The sequence below is a fragment of the Hyperolius riggenbachi genome, chromosome 6, assembly GCF_040937935.1.
Source record: "Hyperolius riggenbachi isolate aHypRig1 chromosome 6, aHypRig1.pri, whole genome shotgun sequence".
Classification (NCBI taxonomy): Eukaryota; Metazoa; Chordata; class Amphibia; order Anura; family Hyperoliidae; genus Hyperolius; species Hyperolius riggenbachi.
The window spans coordinates 74,080,106-74,102,495 of record NC_090651.1 but is presented as its reverse complement, the minus strand read 5'-3'; the positions used below and the strand labels follow the sequence as shown (position 1 = coordinate 74,102,495).

Genomic DNA, 22,390 nt, shown 5'->3' with positions numbered 1-22,390 from the left:
ATGCTATGGTCGGCTTTGTTTGAGTCCTAGGATGTCCTTTATCCCAAAAACTGAAGTTATAACAACACGCTATATTGCTGGTCTGTTGCGGGTCGGCCAGTGCATCTGGTGAGCGCCTTGTGTATCTGTTTATGGTGGAAGCACGTTGGTGGCACTGTTCTGGAAAAGGGGTGCACTGGTGATAATATTAAGCTCTATCCAAATGGTATCACACTATTGCATTTCCCTTGTTTTATTCTGAGCTTATGGTCGGATGCCTGGAGAGGCTGGTGAAGTGATCGGAGGAATCTCTTGCTGGCAAGGCCAAAAACGCTGACTGCTGATCTGAAAAGATTGGCCAACCGATCTGGTGAGCGTATAGTGATAAGCGCTGTGACAGAAATTTATCAATTTCTTTGGAGGAAGTTTTACAGTGAAGAGCCTATACTTATCAAATGTGGATGAACTTTGTTTGGACAGCATTAGGCTTACGCCAAAGAGGACATTGATTACTTAGCAGCATTAGTGTTGCAGTTCTTGTTACTGTTGATCGCTCTGCTTTTATGTTTTTAATATTAATTTAATTGCTTGCACTCTGTTAGACATTCATACATTTTAGTCATGTTAAATTTGCAAATGTAATCAGCAGTTCTGTATTTTGTATCTGTCAGGCATGCGGAGCTTACCTCCGCCGCGGCGATCAGCAGCGCATCTGCAACTTCCGGGTTCCGGGTCGCGCTGTCAGAGAGGACCTCAGCGGCTCGTCAGCTGAGCTTCACTTGCAGGGAGAGAAAGAGGGTGGACGCACACGCTGTTTGCGTCGCACCTCTTATGCCCTTAGGAAGCATGTCAGCTGACACGCAGGGCTCCACCTCCATTGCTGATTGCTGGGCAGGATGGAGGCATGGTTGCACTTCCACCTCGGGCTATTTAGCCTCATGCTGCCGGTCTCTCATTGTCTGTTGTAGCTAACACTTCACAGTGAAGGCTTCAGACCTTAGTCAGATCCGTGTGTGCTTTGAACCGACAGGACCCCGGGGATTTCAAACTAGCTCAGGAATAAACATATTATTGTGATTGTATTATTTGACCTCTGCCTTGCCTCTTACTACTCTTTGGCCTAACGATTCTGTTCCTTTGCCTATCTGATCTGTTGCCGACCTCTGCCTGAATACTCACTCTGATTTTGCTGAACGATTTTGTACCTTATCTGTCAGATCTGTTACCGGCCCGATTTGTTGACCAAGCTATTATTACCGAGACAGTATTGCCTTCTACTGTCTGCAAGCTATTCCCTTATTGGGAACCTCTGATACCTGTCTATCTGCTAGTGCTCTTACATTCACTAGCAGATCGTTACAGTATCAGTGTTCATACTTGATGTATATCATTTTCTGTATCATTATGTATCCTTTGTTTTCTTACATTGTACAGCGCCATGGAATATGTTGGCTCTTTATAAATAAATAATAATAAATGGGTTTTAATAATTGGTGTCTGTTTTACCCAAACTAAATTAGCCCCCACCCTTTTGTAGACATGGCTTTGAGACATGTTAGTTCCTTTTTCTTGCTAAAAATAGTCTGAGACTACACCCAGCCTACTTCTTGGACGTGGTAAGGTCAAGCCCAGTCATTCAGACAACGAATCATGATCCAGAGGCGGAGTTAAGTCAGGAAATATACCTCTATATAAAGTTGGGTTATTGCCAGCAGAGACAGAAAAGTCTCTGAAGCCTCAGGCTAGACATTGTGTGAGCAGCCCTATTGCACGGGTCATGATGTCTAGAACCAATAGAGGGACAGTTGTATCTTGCCTCCTCATATGAGCAATAAATTGCCTTAACTTGATCCTAAGTGTGGTCTTGGAGAATTTCCCTCACACAAACATCATAAAACAGCACTGTATGTTAAAGGGAACCTTAACTGAGAGGGATATGGATGTTTCCTTTTAAACAATACCAGTTGCTTGGCACTCCTGATGATCTCTTTTGCTGCAGTAGTGGCTGAATCGCACACTACACAACAAGCATGCAGCTAATCCAAGTCTGACTTCAGTCAGAGCACCTGATCTGCATGCCTGTTCAGGGGCTGTGGCTAAAAGTATTAGAGACACAGATTCAGTAGGAGAGTCAGGAAACTGGTATTATTTTTAAAGGAAAAATCCATATCCTTCTCAGTTTAGGTTCCCTTTAATGATAAATGGGCCTGAAGACCCTCTTAACCTGTTTAGGGATTTCTGTTGCAGTAAAAAATGTGTGTCGCATAAAAAACTGATGTATATTACAGAAATCAAGGCACTACGTTTTTCTTGACAGAACTGGAATTTCCTTTGCCCCCCTCCCCCCCCCCCCCCCCCCCCCATTCCAAATTGACTCTTATACCTCCAGCCTATGATGTGGGTAATTAATTGTATGAAACATACAGTAGCTCCGTAAGCCAGGCACCTTGGAAAACCACCAACTATGGATAAAGCAAAGTAGCAACTTCCTCTGTCCTGAAAATGACAACATTGCATGGCAGATCTGGAATCTTTCAATCTTTCACCAACCTCTGGAAGATGCACTTCTTCAGATCGAGCCCATCATCCAGGTCCTCCTCATTGGCCAGTAGCAAGAGGCGGGACCCACTGTTATCTACACCAATAAAGTCTCGTTCTTCCACTACAACAAAAGACACAATATTTAGTTACATGAGCACACTACAGCAAATTGTGGCCAGTTTGCCACTTAGCATCAAAATGCAGAGCTTTGCAAAACGCAATGCGTTTCTTGGGCTGTTTGCAATTCAGGAATTATCTTTTTTTGGGGGGGGGGGGGGGAAGGTAGAGAGATTTAAACTGAAATTTCTAACAAAACCATAATTTTGGAAAATGTGAAGAAGGATTTGACATCTGCCAGGTAAGCAAATGCTGTCTGTGTCCATCTTTCCTGGTCTTAGGACAGGAAGTGGGAAGAATAGTCACAGTACAGGCACAGCAAGTAATCCAGAAGAAGATCGCACATCGCATACAATGGCAGAAGGGTGCTGGACCAAACACCGTCAAAGTCTATCAATCCAAGAGGTCCACACATAAGGTTGCAATTAAATTTACATAAATGCATGTGCAGCCATCCGATCACCAAGTACCGGTAGTTTTGGGGCTACGGAAGGCCCCTTCTGTTAAGACACACAGAAGATTGGAAGACTTGGTCTATGCAAATACTTCAGAGAGAAAAATGCCCTAAGCTTGATGACATGGTTGAAAATGCAAATTCCCTGGCTGTCCTGCTGATTCTCAGCCTCTTAAGCTACATACTCACCTCACGTTGCAGGAAGATGGATCCGACAAGATCTCCCCCTGATCCATCTTCTGGCCAGCGGGTACGCGTGACTTTATACGACCTGCATAAACAAGACTACAAGCGATCGCGATACTTTGCGCGGGAGTCATTGGGGGATATTAAAGATCCAATTCGCTGTGACTCATCGCAGCGTGAAGCTAAGCGAGGTTCAAGTGATTGTGCACCTGCACCTACGTCATGAGATCGCAGAAATGACCACTCATTGCGCGAAAAAAAATAAATTGCCGGTCATCAGGAATACAGTCAGAAAAACCGCAAGGTGGGTACGGGCCTTAATTCTTTTAGTCATAGACCCTGAACAACCATGTATATCAGATGTTTGAGTTTGAGTGCATTTGCCATGTGTGATTCAGACACTACTAATGCACAAAAGATCAGCAGGACAGCCAGACAACTGGTAGGTTAAAAGGAAATAAATATGGCAGCCTCCATATGCCTTTCAATTCAGTTGCCCTTTAAGGATAAAATTATTTTTTTCTCTTTTTTTGTACAACTTGGACAGAAAACCATGTTGCGTTACCAAACAAGAACACATTGCGGTAGATTCTGATATTTAAAAAATAAGGGAAATTACAGTCTACCTGACGTGTAGTTAAATGTGCCCCCGAGATCTTATAAAAATCTCGTCTTACTTTCAATTCTAGAAGCAAATGACAAACCCTACGCCTCAAATCCCCTTCCATACAACGATGCAGTTCTATGCCCACCTAACCATGCACTCTAAGGCAGTGGTGGCGAACCTAAGCATGCGGGCCCAGGCTGGCACAGAGAGCCATCTCTGTGGGCATGCATGCTGTCACCCTGTTGCCACCGCTATCCAAAAAGTCCCCAAGCTATTCTTTGGCAGGCAGAGATGCTCTGTGATATACGCATACAGCGCACAGCACTGAGGTCAAAGGGCACTGCCTATCCCTCTCCTCTTATTGGACAACATGCAGTGCACCATTTCAACAGAGGGCGCTTTTACATGCACACCAATGGAACACATGCTAACACAGGGAGCTACAACAACAGGAGACCATCACCCAAAACCTTTAATGAGTGCAGCAATCAGTGTCCTGGCAAGCAGGGCTGTGGAGTCGGTCCAAAAATCCACCGACTCCGACTCCTCAGTTTAGGATTCCACCGACTCCGACTCCACGCCTCCGACTCCTCTAATTTGCATATTACAATTTTGTTGATTAAAAGTATGTAACATGAAATTCGTCTCTTAACTGCCAACGCTTAGGAATTTTACAAGACAACTGAAGTGAGAAGGATATGTAGACTACTATATTTATTCCCTTTAGACTAAAACTAGTCCTTGGTAAGAGTACTTGTAAAAGGTACAAACCGGAACAAAGAACATCTATCAGGCCCTAGGCAATGTAAGTGTGGGTACATGTAAGAATGATGTGCAGGTACTCTGCAGGGGAATGAGGAGATTGTAAACAGACAACACCTCTGTGTTCAATGTGGACAGCATTCTCAGTGGATTCCCTGCAGCTCTGTGGGGAGTGCATATGTAGAGTATAGTACTACTGTGTAACAAAGTAAACCTGAGACAGATGAAATTAAAGTTTTATACATACCTGGGGCTTCCTCCAGCCGCCTTCAGGATAATCAGTCCCTCGATGTCCTCCTCCACCACCTGGATCTTCTGCTATGAGTCCAGGTACTTGAGCCAGTCAGGCGTAGTGCGCATGCACACACTCCGCCGCCAGGAGCATACTACACCTGTGCAGCACTATTGCGCAGGTGCAGAATGTTCCTGGCTGTGGGAGCGGCATGCGGCCGGACAGCGCTGACTGGCTGAATTACCAGGACTCATAGCAGAAGATCCAGGTGGTGGAGGACAGCGAGGGACTGATTAGCCTGAAGGGGGCTGGAGGAAGCCCCAGGTATGTATAAAACTTTACTTTTCATCCGTTTTAGTTACCCTTTAATTTGTAGTCACCAAACCAAATTTTAATAACATATCACATTATTTGATTTCATCAGCAAAGGGAGTGCATACATTTGCATAAATCAGCATCAATGCAGAATTATTTCCATCTCGTTGACCATCTCTATTAGTGACACGGCTACACATCAGGCTTTATTCTTACAGCATAGATGTTATTTAGTATATATAAGAGATTCCTGTGCACAAATCATATATACAGTCACAATCAGATATGTATATCTGACCTTCAAAAATACGGGGACTGCTTTATTGAAGCAGCACAAGTAACTAATTTTGACTGGTTTATTTCATTTTTGTGGACTAAGCACAGCTATTACTGTATATATACATTATTTTTAATGACTATTATCTGAGAAATAGAACATTTTATCATATTTTCTATTTTAATTACAGTTACAAATTCATTAGGAGTCGGAGTCGGTGCATTTTTTCCCGACTCCGACTCCAGGCACCCAAAATTGCCCGACTCCACGACTCCGACTCCACAGCCCTGCTGGCAAGGGCACAGCCAACTGAGTTTGTGCTTGTATAGTCTGTTTCACAGCAGGAGCACCAGGATTTCCTTTGCACACTATAACTGACTCACACTCTTACGGCAAGGCTGTGGATTCGGCAGGGCTGTGGAGTCGGAGTTGGAGTCGAGGAGTCGGAGCAATTTTGGGCACCCGGAGACTGAGTCGTTGATTTCATAAACTGAGGAGTTGGAGTCAGGAGTCTGATGATTTTTGTACAAAATCCACAGCTTTGTTAAGTATTAGACTAAGGAGTCTGAGTCATTTTGGGTACCTGGAGTCGGAGTTGGAGTCGGAGTCGTGGTTTCATAAATTGAGGAGTCAGAGTTGGAAGATTTCTGTACCGACTCCACAGCCCTGGGATTCGGTACTAAAATCATCCGTCTCCAACTCCTCAGAGTATGAAACCAAAGACTCTGGCTCCAGGTACCCAAAATAGCTCCAACACCTCAACTCCGACTCCTTAGTCTAATATTGCAGGTCTGTGGATTTGGTACAAAAATCATCCAACTGACTCCCGACTCCTCAGTTTATGAAACCACTGACTCCAGGTACCCAAAATTGCTCCGACTCTGACTCCACAGCCCTGCTTACGGGTGGGCAGGATAGTGTACTGGTTAAAGTGTACCTGAGCCGAAGCTCAGGTACAAAGAGATACTGCGCTCTAAAGAGAGGCAAGCATCAGGATACTAATGAGGCTTCCCTCCATGCTCCGATTTCCCCTTTTGCTGAGCAAAGACTCCCAAAAGCCTGGCAACAACAGATTGTCTGCAATCTTATCGGGCCAGCACCTCCTCTGCCATCAGTATGGCTGCGCATGCACAGTAAGCAGGAGCTGCTTGAGTATGAGCCTTGCTCGTCATAGAAGAGGGGGTCTGCACTCAGCAAGGGGGGGGTCTACAGAAAGCAGAGGAAAGCCTCAATAGGATCCTGAGGCTCTCCTGACTGCAGCTAAGTAACTCTTTCTAAACCAGAGTTTAGGGTTTAGGGTTACAATTCTGCTGGAACCAGTTACCTATTTGGTAAGGAGTCTTTGGGTAAGACAACCCAATGCTATGTGCTGTGTTGGCACATTGTGCTAGATAAGTGGGTTTTAGGTTTCAATTTGGGCACCCGGGGCCGCAATTCACTTTTTCACCTGAGTTTTCTCCTAGGAGATAATTTTTAATCTTCAAATTAAAATAAATTTCCAGCACTTTTCAACTAAAAAAAACGTACCAAAAAGTAAATGAAAAAGTACTATCAAAATTATGTTGAGCAATTTCTTGCTTTCTGATGGCTTAAAATGCATATTATTGACAAATTTAAAAATATCACCCAAGAGAAAACTCAGGAGAAAAAGTGAATTGCATATGTGCCCCGGTCTCTAAAAGGTTAGTCATCACTGCTCTAGGGGAAGAGCTACATCACAGGAAGAGTAGGATTTGGCTACTTGAACTCTACGGGCAGCAGTTGGGTCACAGGTGTTTCCAATGGGTTACTGACAATAGGGTAACAGTTACAGCACTGAAAGTATGGCAATTTGGAAGAGTTAATAAGTCTTTGAGGCATAGTGAATTAGAAAGAATTGTACTGGCAGTTTACTTTAGGAACCGGGAATGAATGTTTATATTAAAATCTTAGTGATCTACTAACATGAAGGAGGCCTGTTTATTTTCTTTATGTGTATTGACAGCATAGTAACAATCAAGCTACCATAAGAAGATGTCTAAAACGCATATTTCTGTCCCAGACACTGGGCAAACCTGCCCTTGTGGCATCTATAACCCCACATAGCACACAAGAGCAAGAGGAAGCAGCACTCACCCGCTTTCTGTTTCCCTTTCTGCCCTGGAATGTGCTCGCTGGGCTCTGACGCCTTCTGCGTAAGCATGGCGAGGGTGGCATTGTGGGCACGGAACAAATCAACAACTTCATGCAGCGCCACTTCTGTTATCAGGTCACAGCTGACCACAACCACATCGGTCTGGTGAAGAAAAGATTCAGAGACCCGACATTTTAGGTAAACCTTGTGGCACTTTAGAACACAACAATTATTATATTGCTTTATTTGCTCTACTAACACCACTGAATTGCTTGTACCAAGTATAGGCTCCTCCCACTTAAAAAAACCACCAACCTAACATCAACCGTATCCTTTATAAAGAAAGGCAATTATGCTGAGCCAAGATCAGAATCAGAATTTGTTTATTTTGCCAAGCACGGTTGGGCCGTGCCCGGAATTGGATTTGGCACATTGATAGGCACAGAAAGAGTAATACAGCAGACAAGAGTAATACAACAAAAACAGAAGTAATGCAACAGGACGGGAGTAATACACGTTGAAGTAGAGCATTGTGGGTCTAGCAGGGACAGCAGTGTGTAGCAGCAGATAATTCTAGTATGACCTAAGCAGGGTGGATAGCAGAGCAACCACAGTTTAAGTCAGACATTAGTCCGCGGATGGCTACAGGGGAGGTCAGTGGAACGAGCTGAGTTCAAAAGTCTGATGGCAGTACGGAAAAAAAAAAGTGTTCATACGCCTAGTAGTTCTTGCAGGGATAGACCGGAACCTCCGACCCAGTTTGAGTCGCCTGAAAAAACTGTGGCCAGGGTGAGAGGGGTCGCCCACAATTTTCATTGCTCTGTTACGCAGTCTGGTGTTGTAGATGAGATGTAGTGGGGGGGGGGGGGGGGGGAGGTATCCCAATAATCATCTCCGCTGAGCTGATGACCCTCTGGAGTTTATATATGTCACTGGCAGTGCAGCTAGCGAACCAGACCAGGATGGATGAGCAGAGAACTGACTCGATTGTCGCAGAGTAGAAGGACCTCAGAAGTTCTTGGGCCATACCGAACTTCTTTAGTTGGCGAAGGAAGAGTCTTTGTTGTGCTTTCTTCTGACTTGCGGTGGTATTTGCCCTCCAGGTCAGGTCGTCCGAGATGGTTGTGCCCAGGTGGTGGACGCTGGGAACCCTAGCGACTTCGGTACCTTCGATGTACATCGAGAGGGGATTACTGGCATACTTCCTGAAGTCGATTACCATCTCCACGGTTTTGGCTGTGTTAAGAACTAGCCCATTCTCTCTAGGCCTGCTCGTCACTCTCACTAACAAGTCCAACAATTGTGGTATCGTCCATAAACTTGATGATTTTGACAGAGTCAGCAATGGATGTGCTGTTATTCGTGTATAGAGAGAACAGGAATGGTGACAAGACACAGCCCTGAGGGGTTTCAAGATGAGCCCTCTCTGACATGCAGCCCAGTGTGATGTTATCTCCTACACTCAGAGACCATGAGCCCACTCTTCCATGTATTCCAGTGTGAAGTGTCTGATCTCCTATACTGGGACAGGGTGTGCTCTTTCTGCCAATAGGCTCAGTGCAAAGCATCTCTTCTACAGTTGAGTCCACTCTGCCATGGAGCTCATAGTGGTGATCATCTACATTCAAGCAAGATGAGTCCACATTGAAGCCAGTGTACAAGTGTTCTCCTACACTGAAAAAAAAAAAAAAAAAAAAAAAAAAAAAGGAAGAAGAAGAAGAAGAAGAAGAGACCACCCTCCTATGGAGCCCAAAGAAAAGGTGATCTTCTGCGCAGAGAAAGGGTGAGCCCACCCTTCCATGGAGCTCAGAATAAGGGTGATCTTCTACAAAGGGAAAAAGATGAGCCCACCCTTCCATGAAGCCCAGTGTGAAAGTGATCTCCTACGCTAGGAAATGGGGAGCGCCCTCTGAGCACACAGACTTCATGACTTTAAACGCAGGGCAGGCATCTCACCTTGATCTTTGAGTAGATGTGTCGCAGTGAGTCTGCTGTCCCCATCTCTGGTGCCTTGTCCTCCGGCAGACATACCACATCCACCTTCATCTTCATGTCTGGGATATACTTCTGCACCTCTTTTGTAGTCACAACAATTACTTCTGAGGAAGGAGAAAAAAGGGGGAAGGGGAATGAGACATTAAGTGAGAACTCTGGAAGTTGTCACATCAACATCCCAGATTATTTTTTCAAAAAGGTATAAATGGCAAAATGTGATTTCTATTTAATGACCAATCCAATCCAATGACACTTCATAAAGTTCTCTTTTAAGCATGAACAGCCAAAGACAGTAGTTCAGACATAGTCTCAGTGCTGATGTCCTCCCTGATAAGGTTTGAATACTATTGCATCATGGCTTGCCATTACTCCAGGCAAAAAAAGGGCCAGAGTAGCTCAGGGCAGGCAGAGGCCTACAGGTAGTCCCCAGATGAGATTCTTAACTCAAATACATTTTTTTTAAGTCAGAACACTGTGCCATCTTTGTTCCCTGTGCCCCTATATGCCTTCAGTATCCCCCTGAGCCACATGTGCCTTCCTCCTCACTGTCACCTCTGTCCTCCTGTTCGCTCAGTGTCCCCACTATGCCTGCACTGTTTCCCTCTATAACACATCTGCCCCCCATTGTGCCTTCTGCTGTCCTAGTGATGATCATCACTAGTGATATGCCAATTTTGCTTACCCAAAATATATATATATGTACGTAACTGATTTTGAAACAATTGATTTTCCATAACCCACGTGTACTTTCAGAGGGTCCTGGCGCTGGATCACAGGATGGCTTTAAAATTTATAAAATGTGTATGCAGAACTCAGAACTCCCTATATAGTATAGTGTACCGCAGAAATGGTTTTTTTAACGGAGTTTAAAAATGTTTTTTTTTTAATTTCTTTAAAATCGATTTTCTCAAAAGCTACAAGGTCTTTTTGTAAATTTTGTAGTCTTTCCTATTTTTGTGCTGTTCATATCGACAGGTCATTCGGAACTCAGTCATTACCTCTAAGGTTGAAAGGTAGCTTTAAATGGAAAGTTGCAACATTTTTTTTCTGTAATTCTGAGATATGTTATATAACAATAACAATATTTATATAGCGCTTTTCTCCCTGGGGACTCAAAGCGCTGTGACCCTGCATTATGCAGTCTCAAAGGCTAGGGAAAAGTGAGTTTTTAGCCTTTTTTTTAAAGCTGTCCAGAGAGGGAGCCTCTCGTACTGATTGAGGAAGTGAGTTCCATAGAGTAGGGGCTGCGTAGGAAAAGGCCCGAGCACCAAATGTTAGGTGTATCCTGGGAATAACCAGCTTCATCTTGTTGGCAGAGCGGAGGGTGCGTGGAGGGGCATAAAGTTCCAATAGATCTGCTATGTATTTGGGTCCCATGTGGTGTAGAGCCTTGAATGTCAGCAGGCAGATCTTAAAATTGATTCTCCATTTTACTGGTAACCAGTGAAGAGTTTGCAGTACTGGGGTGATGTGTGAGCTGCGGGGGGCATTGGCTAGGCGTCTGGCTGCAGCATTCTGTACTAGCTGTAAGAGGCGCAGAACCTTTTCTGTAGATCCGATGAACAGGGCGTTGCAGTAGTCTAGGCGGGAGGATACAAATGCATGAACCAGGGCAGGTAGGTCTTCAGCTGGGATAAGGTGTTTGATTTTCGCTATATTTCTTAGATGGAAGAAGGAAGACTTGACGACAGCTGATATCTGCTGTTTGAGTTTTAGATTTCCATCCAGGATCACCCCAAGGTTTCGCACAGAGTCTTTATACTGTACAGTATCTCCCCCAATTGCTAGTGTGAGGTGGTGAGCGTTTTGAACTTTATCCATCATGTGTGGACCACCTACCACCAACACCTCTGTTTTGTCAGAGTTCAACCTCAGCCAGCTGGTGTTCATCCAATTTTGTAAATCCACTAGACACGCATTTATGGAGGCTGATGGGTCTTGGGTGCCAGGCTTGAAGGACAGATACAGTTGTGTGTCATCTGCATAACAATGGTATCCTAGGCCATAGTTCTGGATTATTTTGCCCAGTGGGAGCATGTAGACTGCAAAGAGTAATGGTGATAGTACAGGACCCTGTGGAACTCCATAGGGAAGTGGCACTGGATTTGAGGGAGACATTTGTAATAAGTGGAGTAAACATTTAAAGGACAACCAAGGTGACGTGACATGAAGAGATAGACATGCAGTATTCTCCCCAGGCTCTTTTAGCTGGGTGTTTCACCCGGGTAAATTTGGTGCACCCCCGGCTATAAATCGGCTCGCCTCCTCTTCTTTCTCCAATGCTATAAGCAGAGTTGTGTCGCCCCTGCATTCCCCTGTCGCGGCCCACCCGGCTACTTTTTAATGCCACCCGGCAGGAAAAAAAAAATCTGGGGAGAACACTGGGTCATGTATATGTACAGTGCCAAGCACACAAATAACTAGGCTGTGTTTTTTTTGTTGCTTTCTCTGCCTGAAAGAGTCAAACATCAGGCATGCAAGTGACAGTTTCTGTCCGGGTCGGGACTGGGTCAGACTATAGCATAACCCTCACGGATAAGGAATTACAGCCATAAAAACGCTTTCCTGTCAGTAAATGGCTTCTGAGAGCATAAAAGATAAAAAGGGTCAATAGTTAATAGATTTGAGCTTGGGCATACTTCAATGCATGTGTCATTGAGCAGAGACAATGAAACAGTAAAAATTTAAAAACAAGATTTAAATATAAAAAATAAAACTGTGGGTTATCTAAAAAAAGTCATTTTTAGGAGGAGGATGATAAATACAATTGTTTAACTTCTAACTTTATTTTCACCTTGGATGTCCTTTAAAAAGAACACATACAAGTTTGTCCAGCCCCTGGCAGCCGTCCTGTGCCCTTGCCGCAGCTCCGCTCACCGCTGGCCGGCCCGGGTCCCATCCGACGCAGGATGTCCACTGAGCCTGCGCGAGTGGCTCACTGAGTTGCGGTGACGTCATCCGGACCGTACTGCGCAAGCGCAGTAGTTCTGCACCTGTGCAGTACAGCCAGGATGACGTCAGTGCGAATCAGTGAGCCACATGGTGAATCACAATGCAGTGGAGGAGACCGGGAGCCACCGGACCTGCGGTAAGGGGCTAGGATGGCTGCCAGGGGCTGGAGAAAGCCCCAGGTAAGTGGATTTTTGATTTTTAATCTCCTCTCCTCCACCACTCCTTTAAGTTACTTCTGCACATAAAAAATTGTGGTGTCCCTGTAACTGCTAATACTGCAGAAGTTAATGTATTTATTTATGTTCTGTAACACAATTGTGATCCCTTGGCCACCTGTGACACAAAATAGGCATCCCATTTTATTGTAGCAGGGAGTGAAACACTTTAAAGGACAACTAAGCTGAGAGGAATATGAAGGATGCTATATTTATTTCCTTTTAAACAATACCAGTTGCCTGGATGTCCTGCTGATCTCTTTGGTTGCAGTAGTGGGAGTCACAACCCTGAAACAAGCATGCAGCTAATCCAGACAGACTTCAGTCAGAAACTGCATGCCTGTTCAGGGTCTATGGCTAAAAAGTATTAGAGGCAGAGGATCAGCAGGAGGGCCAGGAAACTGGTATTGTTTAAAAGAAAATAAATATGGCCTCCATATCCATCTCAGTTTAGCTGTACTTTAAAATATGGCAGTGCTTCCTGAGACATCAGTGGCAAGGCAAAAGTGTGTAACTCATTTGGAGTTAAAGAGGATTCAGATCAAACTCAAGTAGAGTATGGGTCCACAGGATGAGAACTCAGCATCCTCGTATGACAGAAATCAAACACTGTAGAAAAAGGCTAGATTACGTATACATACACACATCATACAACAATCACTCACCTTCAAATCCTGCTCGTTCCAGCATGGTTAGCGGATACCACAGGAGAGGTTTATTGCCCACTGGCAAAAGGGGCTTTGGGATACTGCTGGTGAGGTCCTGCATCCGGGACCCACCTCCAACCGCCATCACTACAGCCTGTAGTTCCAGCGCCATCCTACAGAGGGCAGAGAGGGTTAAAGCAAGACAGATAAAATACAATTCTGTATAGCTTACTAATATGTGCATTGAACTAATGAACTATGATTCTTTCTGCACCTACCACAGACATTTATCCTGTGTGTACGTTGCCACTGCCAGTGTTTGGACAAATTCAGAAACTAAGGGCCCGTTTCCACTAGAGCGAATCTGCATGCAGATTTGCATAGACAATACAAGTGAACGGGACTGTTTCCACTTGTCAGGATTTCTGAGCGTTTTTCTGTGCAGAAAAAATCTGCACGGCAGAGCCATCAGAATTCACATACCACTATTTAATAGAAAATTTGCATGCGGTTTTGGTATGTGAATTTTCATGCGAAACAATGGAAAAAGCACACAGGCACTGCCATGGTTACATTCGCATACATAGTTATCCATGCGAAATCGTATGCAAATTTGCATGAAAATTCGCATACAACTGCATGCAAAATTCGCATCCACATGCAATTTTTTCCCGCGGTGATTCCAACCGCACAAGTAGAAACGGGCCCTTATACCTCAGCAGGAAAACACCACCCACAACATGTGGGACATTCAAAATACCAGTCACACTATCATCAATAAAACCATTAGGGCCCTTTTACACTTAATGTGTTGGTATGAGTTAGTGTACATTCATACGTGTTGGTATGCGTTTTTCCAAAAGCAGTGCATTGTGAAAATAGCTTTCAGTTAAAACGTGTATCGTGGGAACTGAGCCATAGGAAAACATGGACATTACTTTGAAAATCCTTTTTCTGAGAGCAACTGATTAAGTGTAAAAGGAGCTTTAGGGACAACAAGGTGGCAATGTAATCATGCAGCACTAAGATCATTTCCACTTCAAAACTGAACTGCAAAGACTTGTATATGTAATTTCCATCTTGTGTGGAGTTTCTCCATTTGCTGATAATAGAAATGTTGGGAGATAGGTAAAATATATATCCTTAGTGGTGTTCCACTACACCAATAGCCACACCAAAATGTTGTTGTGTTAACACTTCATTCTACTACCAATTAATGAATCAGAGAGCCTAAGCCAGGGGTGTCGAACGCAAATACAAAGTGGGCCAAAATTGTACATTGGGACCTAGTCGCGGGCCAAAATTGTACACAGTGATCTAGTCGCAGGCCAACCTCAATGTCTACTGGCCATTTTCCTCCCTTATAAAAGGTCTCTGGTGTCTAGTGGTTCTCCCTCCCCTGTGCAGTTCCCTAGTGTCTAGTGACCCCACCCTCCCCAATACCGTTCCCTGGTGTTTAGTGCTTTCCCCCTACCTACCATATGCATTCCTTTGTGTTCTAGGACTTCACCTCTAATATAGCTTCCCTGGTGGTCTAGAGTGGCCAATACATATTGAAAGGTGGGGAAACCAGGGCCAAATTCGGCCCGCGGGCCGGAGTTTGACATATATGGCCTAAGCGATTTGAGTCCTGTGGGAGAAAAGCGCTAAAGAAATGTTATAGTTAAAATATTACAAAAATTTAGAACCAAGAAAGAAGAAAAACTCCGGAAACCAAATAAAGCTTTTTATCTTTAATAATCAAAAGTGCAAAAGTTCACAAGGATAATCTCCAATTGTGATAAATATATCCATCCAATAAGGATAATTAGGCAAACCCCTGCAATGCAATGATGCATCAACTTGTTAATTGTACAAGCCACAATAATCCAGTGCTCTGACAAACTAGCACCCCATTGTGCTGTGAAAATAAACTGACATCTGGCAGCAAACTGACATCCCAGGGTGCTCAGGCAGCAAACTGACATCCCAAGGTGCTCCGATGATCGCCAGAGCCCCAAATTATCATTATGCGCCCTGCGCAGTATTAGATTACTGCTGTGGGGCGTCTAGATTTAGTGCTCTGCACCAAACCCACCTGCTTCGCTTACACACTACTAGAAGTTCTGGTTCACTATGAGCTTGCTGGACAATCTGTAACAAAATAGGGACAGTAGTGACATTCAGGGACGAGATAGCATCACACAGAAATCAGCATGGACTAGGGCAGGAGGAGGCATAACTCCGTCATTTATTGTGTGCGAATAATTTTCTCTGTGAGCAGTTCACTGGTGACAAGAACAGTAGGCACTACAAGTCTCAGGCTTCCGGCCAGAGCCAGCAGTGACACCAGTGCGCCATGCACAGAGCCCATGGAAGGAATGGCAGATCTCACTGGCATGAAGCATGCTGGGGATATCACTAGTGACAGGCTTCCATACCTGACAGCAGCTGCACGTCCTGCGGATGCCTATTACCGGTGCTCCACTTCCGCTACGGCTAGCGAAAAGGGACCAAACAGGGCAGCGCGTTCTCTCACACCACGTGTTCTACATGTGGAGCCTATAGAAGCGGCACGTGACCCGCCGTCTGTGACAACAGAAAGGCGGAGACAGTTGTAGAACTACTACAGAGCGGCTGGAAAGAGAGAGGGCGGGGCCAATGTGAGAGTTATGTGTACGGCGCTGCTTATCTTCATACTGTCTGAACTCTGCAGCACTCCATCTGATTGTACGATTATACGAACTGGGCATGGTGATTATGTAATTGCGGCGATCGCGAGCGATGCAATTTTTCTTTTCACAGATGCAAGAGAACAGGTGGCCATACATCTAGCGATTTGGCTGTATGGTCGACCATTTTTTTTTTTTTTTAAATCAAATCGAGTGTGGTCTAGTAAAGGTGCCCATTTTAGAAATTGTATGGACATATCGACCAAGAGACAGATCTCTCAGATCGGAGAGAGATCTGTTGCTTGTCCTTACACCACAGGCCAATTCACAATGAATTCGAAAATTGGCGTTGTGACACCCCATCCTCGCCTCGCCACCCGATGACATCTCCCCTAAAATTCAATGTGCCAAGTGCGCTATACACCTGTCTGCTACTGCCTCCAGGTGCTATTCTCTATTCATAGACGGCCTTGTGCAGGGCCGGCCTTAGGTTTCACAGCGCCCTGAGCGAGCGAACCAGATTTTGAGAGCGGGCGCATAGGGAAAGAGGGAAGCTGTGCGGCTGCCGGCGGGGAAGATAGTTTTATCTTAAGCGTGCGCCCCCCTGAAAGCAGGCGCCCTGACGCTCAGGTCAAAGGCCGGCCGTGGCCTTGTGGTTGCCAGCGTACACATGGGTGTGTGAGGTCACACACATGCCCACTCTACTGGAACCGCATTGGGCGCGTGTATGGATGAGGACCCATACTGGAGGCAGCAGCGGACAGGTAATTATAGATAAACAAAAGAGAGGGAGCACCGTTTCCAAAAAAGAGTATGCAGCGTGCCCAAGGTCTCTCCCCAGTGCCTCCTGGGAAGTGCAGTCCAGATAAAACAGAAAGGACCGGCACCGCTGTCTTGTATCAAAGCTCTTTTAATAGCACCAAAGTGGCAGCAGTACTGCTGCCACTTTGGTGCTATTAAAAGAGCTTTGATACAAGACAGCGGTGCCGGTCCTTTCTGTTTTATCTGGACAGGTAATTATAGTGCATGAGGGGGAGGCACATTAAGCGTTGGGGGCAGTGTCGGGGTTTTTTGTTGCGTTTGTTGCTTGTCCCGATATCGCTCACCATTACCATTATGTAGAATCAGCCAGCTTAATCGAGCAGGATAGAATATCGCATTGCAATTGGCTGCTGCTCACATATTTTAATAGACATTGAGGGCTGGTTCACACTTGGGTGCTTTTCAGCGCTTTGCTGCTCCCCGGTGAACTGCATTCCTTTACCAAAAAAGAAAAAAATTGCCATTAGTATTAATGCTAGGCTTAGGGCCCGTTCTCACTTAAGCAATTAGCAGGTGATTCCCGCTAATCGCCAGATAGCTAGCGCAATACAAACATAATGGCGGTGATCTCAATGCCGTGATTGCAGGTGTTTTGCGATTAGTGGCACTCACAAAACGCATTGTTTGCAGCATTTTTCTGTGCTTTTGGTGCTTAAAAAAAAGCACTGATCGCAAGTGTACAATGATTTTACCACACTACATTCCAGGCGTAGTACACTCCCCACCACGTGCGAGTGATGGACAGCGGTGCCCATGCAGGCGCAGTAGAGGACAACCTTGAGAGGTCGTCCTCTGCAGTGGAGGGGACTGGGAGCCAGCGCCTGAGTGCGGAGCTGCGGCGGGGGACATAGCTGCTGCTAGGGGCTGGAGGAAGCCCTAGGTAAGTAAAGGACTTTTTTTTTCTAAGGCTGCTCGGACGTTCCCTTTAAAGGGAACCTAAACTGAGAAGGATATGGATTTTTCCTTTTCAAATAATACCAGTTGCCTGACTCTCCTGCTGATCCTGTGTCTCTAATACTTTCAGCCACAGCCCCTGAACAAGCATACAGATCAGGTGTTCTGACTGAAGTCAGACTGGATTAGCTGCATGCCTGTTTAAGGTCTGTGATTCAGCCACTACTGCAGCCAAAGAGATCAGCAGGACTGCCAGGCAACTGGTATAGTTTAAAAGGAAACATCCATATCCCTCTCAGTTTAGGTTCCCTTTAAACTTACCTGGGTCCTCTACACCCCCCCCCCCCCCCCCCCCAATCCCCATCCCCTGCAGACATTTGTCCCGTGCCGTCACTCCAGGATCTTCATGTCCCCCGGAGCGGGTCACTATCCCATTCTTCATCTAACTAGACGAACGCCGCTCCTGTGCGCGTCTTCGCTCCAGCTCATGATGTCGGGAGCGTCCTGGGCAGGCGCAGTACGAGAAAACTTCATACTGCACAGGATGCTCCCGGCATCATGAACGCAGTGGCGTACATCAATATTCAGCAGAGAGACTTCTAGCTGTATACCAACCAAGAAATATCTATCCAATTGACAAATCCACAATAATTCTACTGAAGTCTGTTGGAATCTTCAGAAAGACAAAGAGAGGCTCGAGAGGACGTGGGAAAAGATATTCTTCACCGCAGAACCAAAATAACTCTGTGACAAAATCTGCAGAGTACACCCAGCCAACAACCCTAATAGCTCCAGCACAATCCAGCAGAGATGACAGCCACACATCTAGAGACTGTTCTGTCTTGGAGTCATCAATATCAGACCCTAGCTCCCAGGGTAGCCCCGTCAAGGCTGTCCTCTGTAATGTCAGATCGATAAACAACAAAACAGCAATCATACATGATCTAATAGAGTCTTCTGATCTGGCCTGCCTGACTGAAACCTGGCTTTCTAAAACCAGTTGGCCCCACCCTAGAGGCTGCCGTGCCAACAAACTATTCCGTGATATACTGCAACAGGAAAGAACGCAGGGGAGGAGGGGTTGCACTTTGCTTTAGATCAGCTTTGAAAATCAGACCACTTACTGTAGGTCCTACCAACTCGTTTGAATGCTTGGGGGTGCAACTTTCAGCTGAGAAAAACATTGAGAAAAACATTAACATATTGCTGATCTACCGCCCACCAGAAAAACACTCAGACTTCCTTAAGGAACTTGTAGACCTCCTATGCAACCTAACACTGGAACACCCCAGATGGATTGTTCTTGGAGATTTCAATACATGGGTGGATGACTCCTCTTCAAAACTTGGAATAGAGCTACCTCGTGCCTTACATGAACTGGGCTTCCTCCAATCAATCAGCTCTGCTACTCACAGGAAAGGCCACACTCTGGACCTTATATTCCATACTGGGCTGTCAATAGCCAATGTGGAAATTAATCCTGTTGCCTGGTCAGACCATCACACTATCCACTTCTCCCTCTCAATACCAGCTGTCAAACACCAGGTCAAGAATCAAATAAAATATCGCCGCTTAAAAGGGCTAACACCTCAACATATCCGAGATAACCTTAGCTTTGATGAATTGACTGACTCCAGCTTGGACCCTGTTACTCTGGTGTTTAAATACAACAAATGTGTGTCCTCCACCTTTGAGACCATTGCTCCTCTGCGCACCAAATATCTTACTCCACACCATCATGCACAGTGGTTTGATAACGCTATAAAAGAGCTGAAAAGACAAGGCCGAAAACTTGAGAGACTGTGGCGCAACTCTCAGTCCCCAGAAGACAAACATGCCTAATCCTCCACTTGAAGAGCTACCAAAAGGTAATCACGGGTAAAAAATCATCCTTTCTATCACAAGAGATTGCAAATGCAGTTAACAAACCAGCCCAACTGTTCCGCACAGTGGAAAAACTCTGCAACCCGGCATGTCAAAAACTTAACATCGAGTCTTCAAAGGACCTCTGTGACCAATTTGCCCATTTCTTCACAGACAAAGTCTCCGCTATAAGGTCCGCCATCCAACTTACAGCATCTGAGCCTAATATAGCGCCGAAGACCATTAGCAGAGACAATGTAACACCTTGGTCAAACTTCAAAGAAATTGATGAAGAAGTCACATCAAGCATCCTCCTTCATGTCCGCCCAACTACCTGTGACCTAGATCCTGGCCCAACACAGTTCATGTTGAACTGCCCCGACCTGTTCGTACCGGTATTCCTAAAAATTGTTAACTGTTCCTTAAAATCAGGGATATTTCCTGCTTTACTGAAGGAAGCAATCATCAGGCCTCTCCTCAAAAAACCCTCCCTGGACCCAGATGCAATGACCAGCTACAGACCTGTCTCTAACCTTCCCTTTCTGGGCAAGCTAATTGAAAAAGCTGTTTACCTCCAGCTAGAAGCCAAAATCCTACAAAACAACAGTTATGACCCATTCCAGTCTGGCTTCAGGAAACACCACAGCACTGAAACGGCCCTCATCCAAATATGCAACCACCTGCTCATGGCAAGAGACAGAGGAGAGTGCTCCATCCTCATACTGCTAGACCTTTCTGCAGCCTTTGATACAGTTGACCATGACATCTTGATAAACAGGCTACAGGAATACTGCGGCATTGATGGCATAGTTCTTCAGTGGTTCCAATCCTTCTTGAGTGGCAGAACCCACAAAGTGTCTATGGGGCCCTTCCTGTCCACCCCTGTATCACTTAGGTATGGGGTGCCCCAGGGCTCAATCCTCTCTCCCCTGCTTTTCACGATTTACATGTTACCGCTGGGAAAACTAATCCAAAAACATGGCCTGACATACCACTGCTATGCAGACGACACTCAACTATATCTTTCCTTCAAGCCTGCTGTGACAGACCCAACTCTAACTATAAACGCCTGCTTACGTGAACTACAGCAATGGATGAATGACAACTGGCTGAAACTAAATGCAGACAAGACTGAAGTCCTTCTGATAGGAGGGCAGAGCATGATAACAAAACAACTTAACTTGCAGTCTTCACCACTGGGAATAGGAGGCACGGATCTGCGCAGCTCTGATCATGTGCGTAGCCTGGGAGTTCTAATTGATTGGGATTTAAAACTTCAGAACTCAAATCTCTGCTGTGGTGAAATCATCCTATTTTCACCTGAAGAACATTGCAAAAATCAAGCACCTCATACCCCCAGAAGATCTGCCAACCTTAGTCCACGCCTTCATCACATCCCGACTGGACTACTGCAATGCTCTCTACACTGGCCTTCCAAAAAAGGTCTTGTACCGACTACAGCTGATACAGAATACTGCTGCCAGACTGCTAACCAACCAACCCCGTCACTGCCACATAACGCCAGTCCTGCACTCCCTTCACTGGCTACCTATAGAATACAGGATCCTATTCAAGATCGGCCTACTGACATTTAAATCCCTGAATAATTTAGGCCCTGGATACATGAAAGATATGTTGCAGCTGCGTAGCAATCCCCGCATTCTCAGATCAACAGGTTCTAATAATCTAGTCATACCCAGAGTCCACTTGGAAACTTTTGGTCCCAGAGCCTTCTGTCATGCTGCCCCTACGTTTTGGAACTCCTTACCTCAACAGATCAGGACAGCTCCATCCCTGGACGTGTTTAAATCCAGACTGAAAACCCACCTGTTCAGTTTGGCATTTGCAGAAATATAACTTTTGTTGTGTGAATACTTCATCCTACTAATTACTGAATCTGAGAGAGCCTAAGCGCTTTGAGTCCTATGGGAGAAAAGCGCTATAGAAATGTTATTGTATTGTATTGTATTATTGTAGACAAAGAATGGAAAAGTGACCTGCTCCGGGGGACATGAAGTTCCTTGAGTGACGGTGTGGGACATGACATCTGCAGGGGGCCGGTAGAAGCCCCATTTAAATGGAAGGTCCAGGCTAAAAAAAAAAAATCCACTTACCTGGGGCTTCCTCCAGCCTCTGGCAGCTGTCCTGTGCCCTCGCCGCAGCTCCGGTGGCTCCCGTTGTCCAGCGGTGCAGAAGCTGACCTCGCCAGGTCGGCTTATTGTGCAATCCACCACGCGGGTCACGTGGTCCGGCCAAAGTCACCAACATTGTACTGCGCATGCGCAGAACTACTGTAATCTGACCCAGTCCTGACTCAGACAGGAACTGCCACTTATATACCTGATGTATAACTCTTTCAGGTAGAGAAAGAAAAAAAAAAAAGGAACACAGCATAGTTATTTGTGTGCTTGGCACTGTACATACACATGTCTATCTCATCATGTCAACTCAGGTATTCTTCAAAGGCCACCTGCTGTACCTAACTGTCTGCTGGGGGTCCAGGTAACACAGGCACCTGAGAACCAGGGCATCCCAATGACAAATTCAGGGCACGAGCCCCAAACCTATTCCCCTAGGGAAACACCAGTAATAGGCTATAGGCCACCTTTCTCAAGCTTTCTACCCTCGAGAATCCCTTCATATAACTTTTTGTATCTCTAGAAACCCCTGCATTAGCAGGGGAAGTGGGGATTTATTTTGGAATATGCATGGTCTTTAACCACTTCACCTCTAAAAGGTGGTCACTAATATTCCAATTTGTAGCGAAA

General features: G+C 45.4%; 1 protein-coding gene across 1 annotated transcript in view; it reads right to left on the bottom strand.

The window, feature by feature from the left end:
* The window catches only part of EIF2B3 (eukaryotic translation initiation factor 2B subunit gamma), an 88,306-nt gene extending 72,413 nt beyond the window's left edge, over positions 1 to 15,893 (bottom strand). Inside the window, exons 1-5 of the mRNA XM_068239516.1 lie at positions 15,813 to 15,893; positions 13,411 to 13,565; positions 9,540 to 9,682; positions 7,586 to 7,745; positions 2,530 to 2,641 (exon numbers count right to left, since the gene is read on the bottom strand). Coding sequence (XP_068095617.1) covers positions 2,530 to 2,641; positions 7,586 to 7,745; positions 9,540 to 9,682; positions 13,411 to 13,564 — 569 coding nt within the window. The 5' untranslated portion in view covers position 13,565; positions 15,813 to 15,893. The remainder of the gene's footprint in view (positions 1 to 2,529; positions 2,642 to 7,585; positions 7,746 to 9,539; positions 9,683 to 13,410; positions 13,566 to 15,812) is intronic.
* Between the last annotated feature and the right edge of the window lie 6,497 nt (positions 15,894 to 22,390).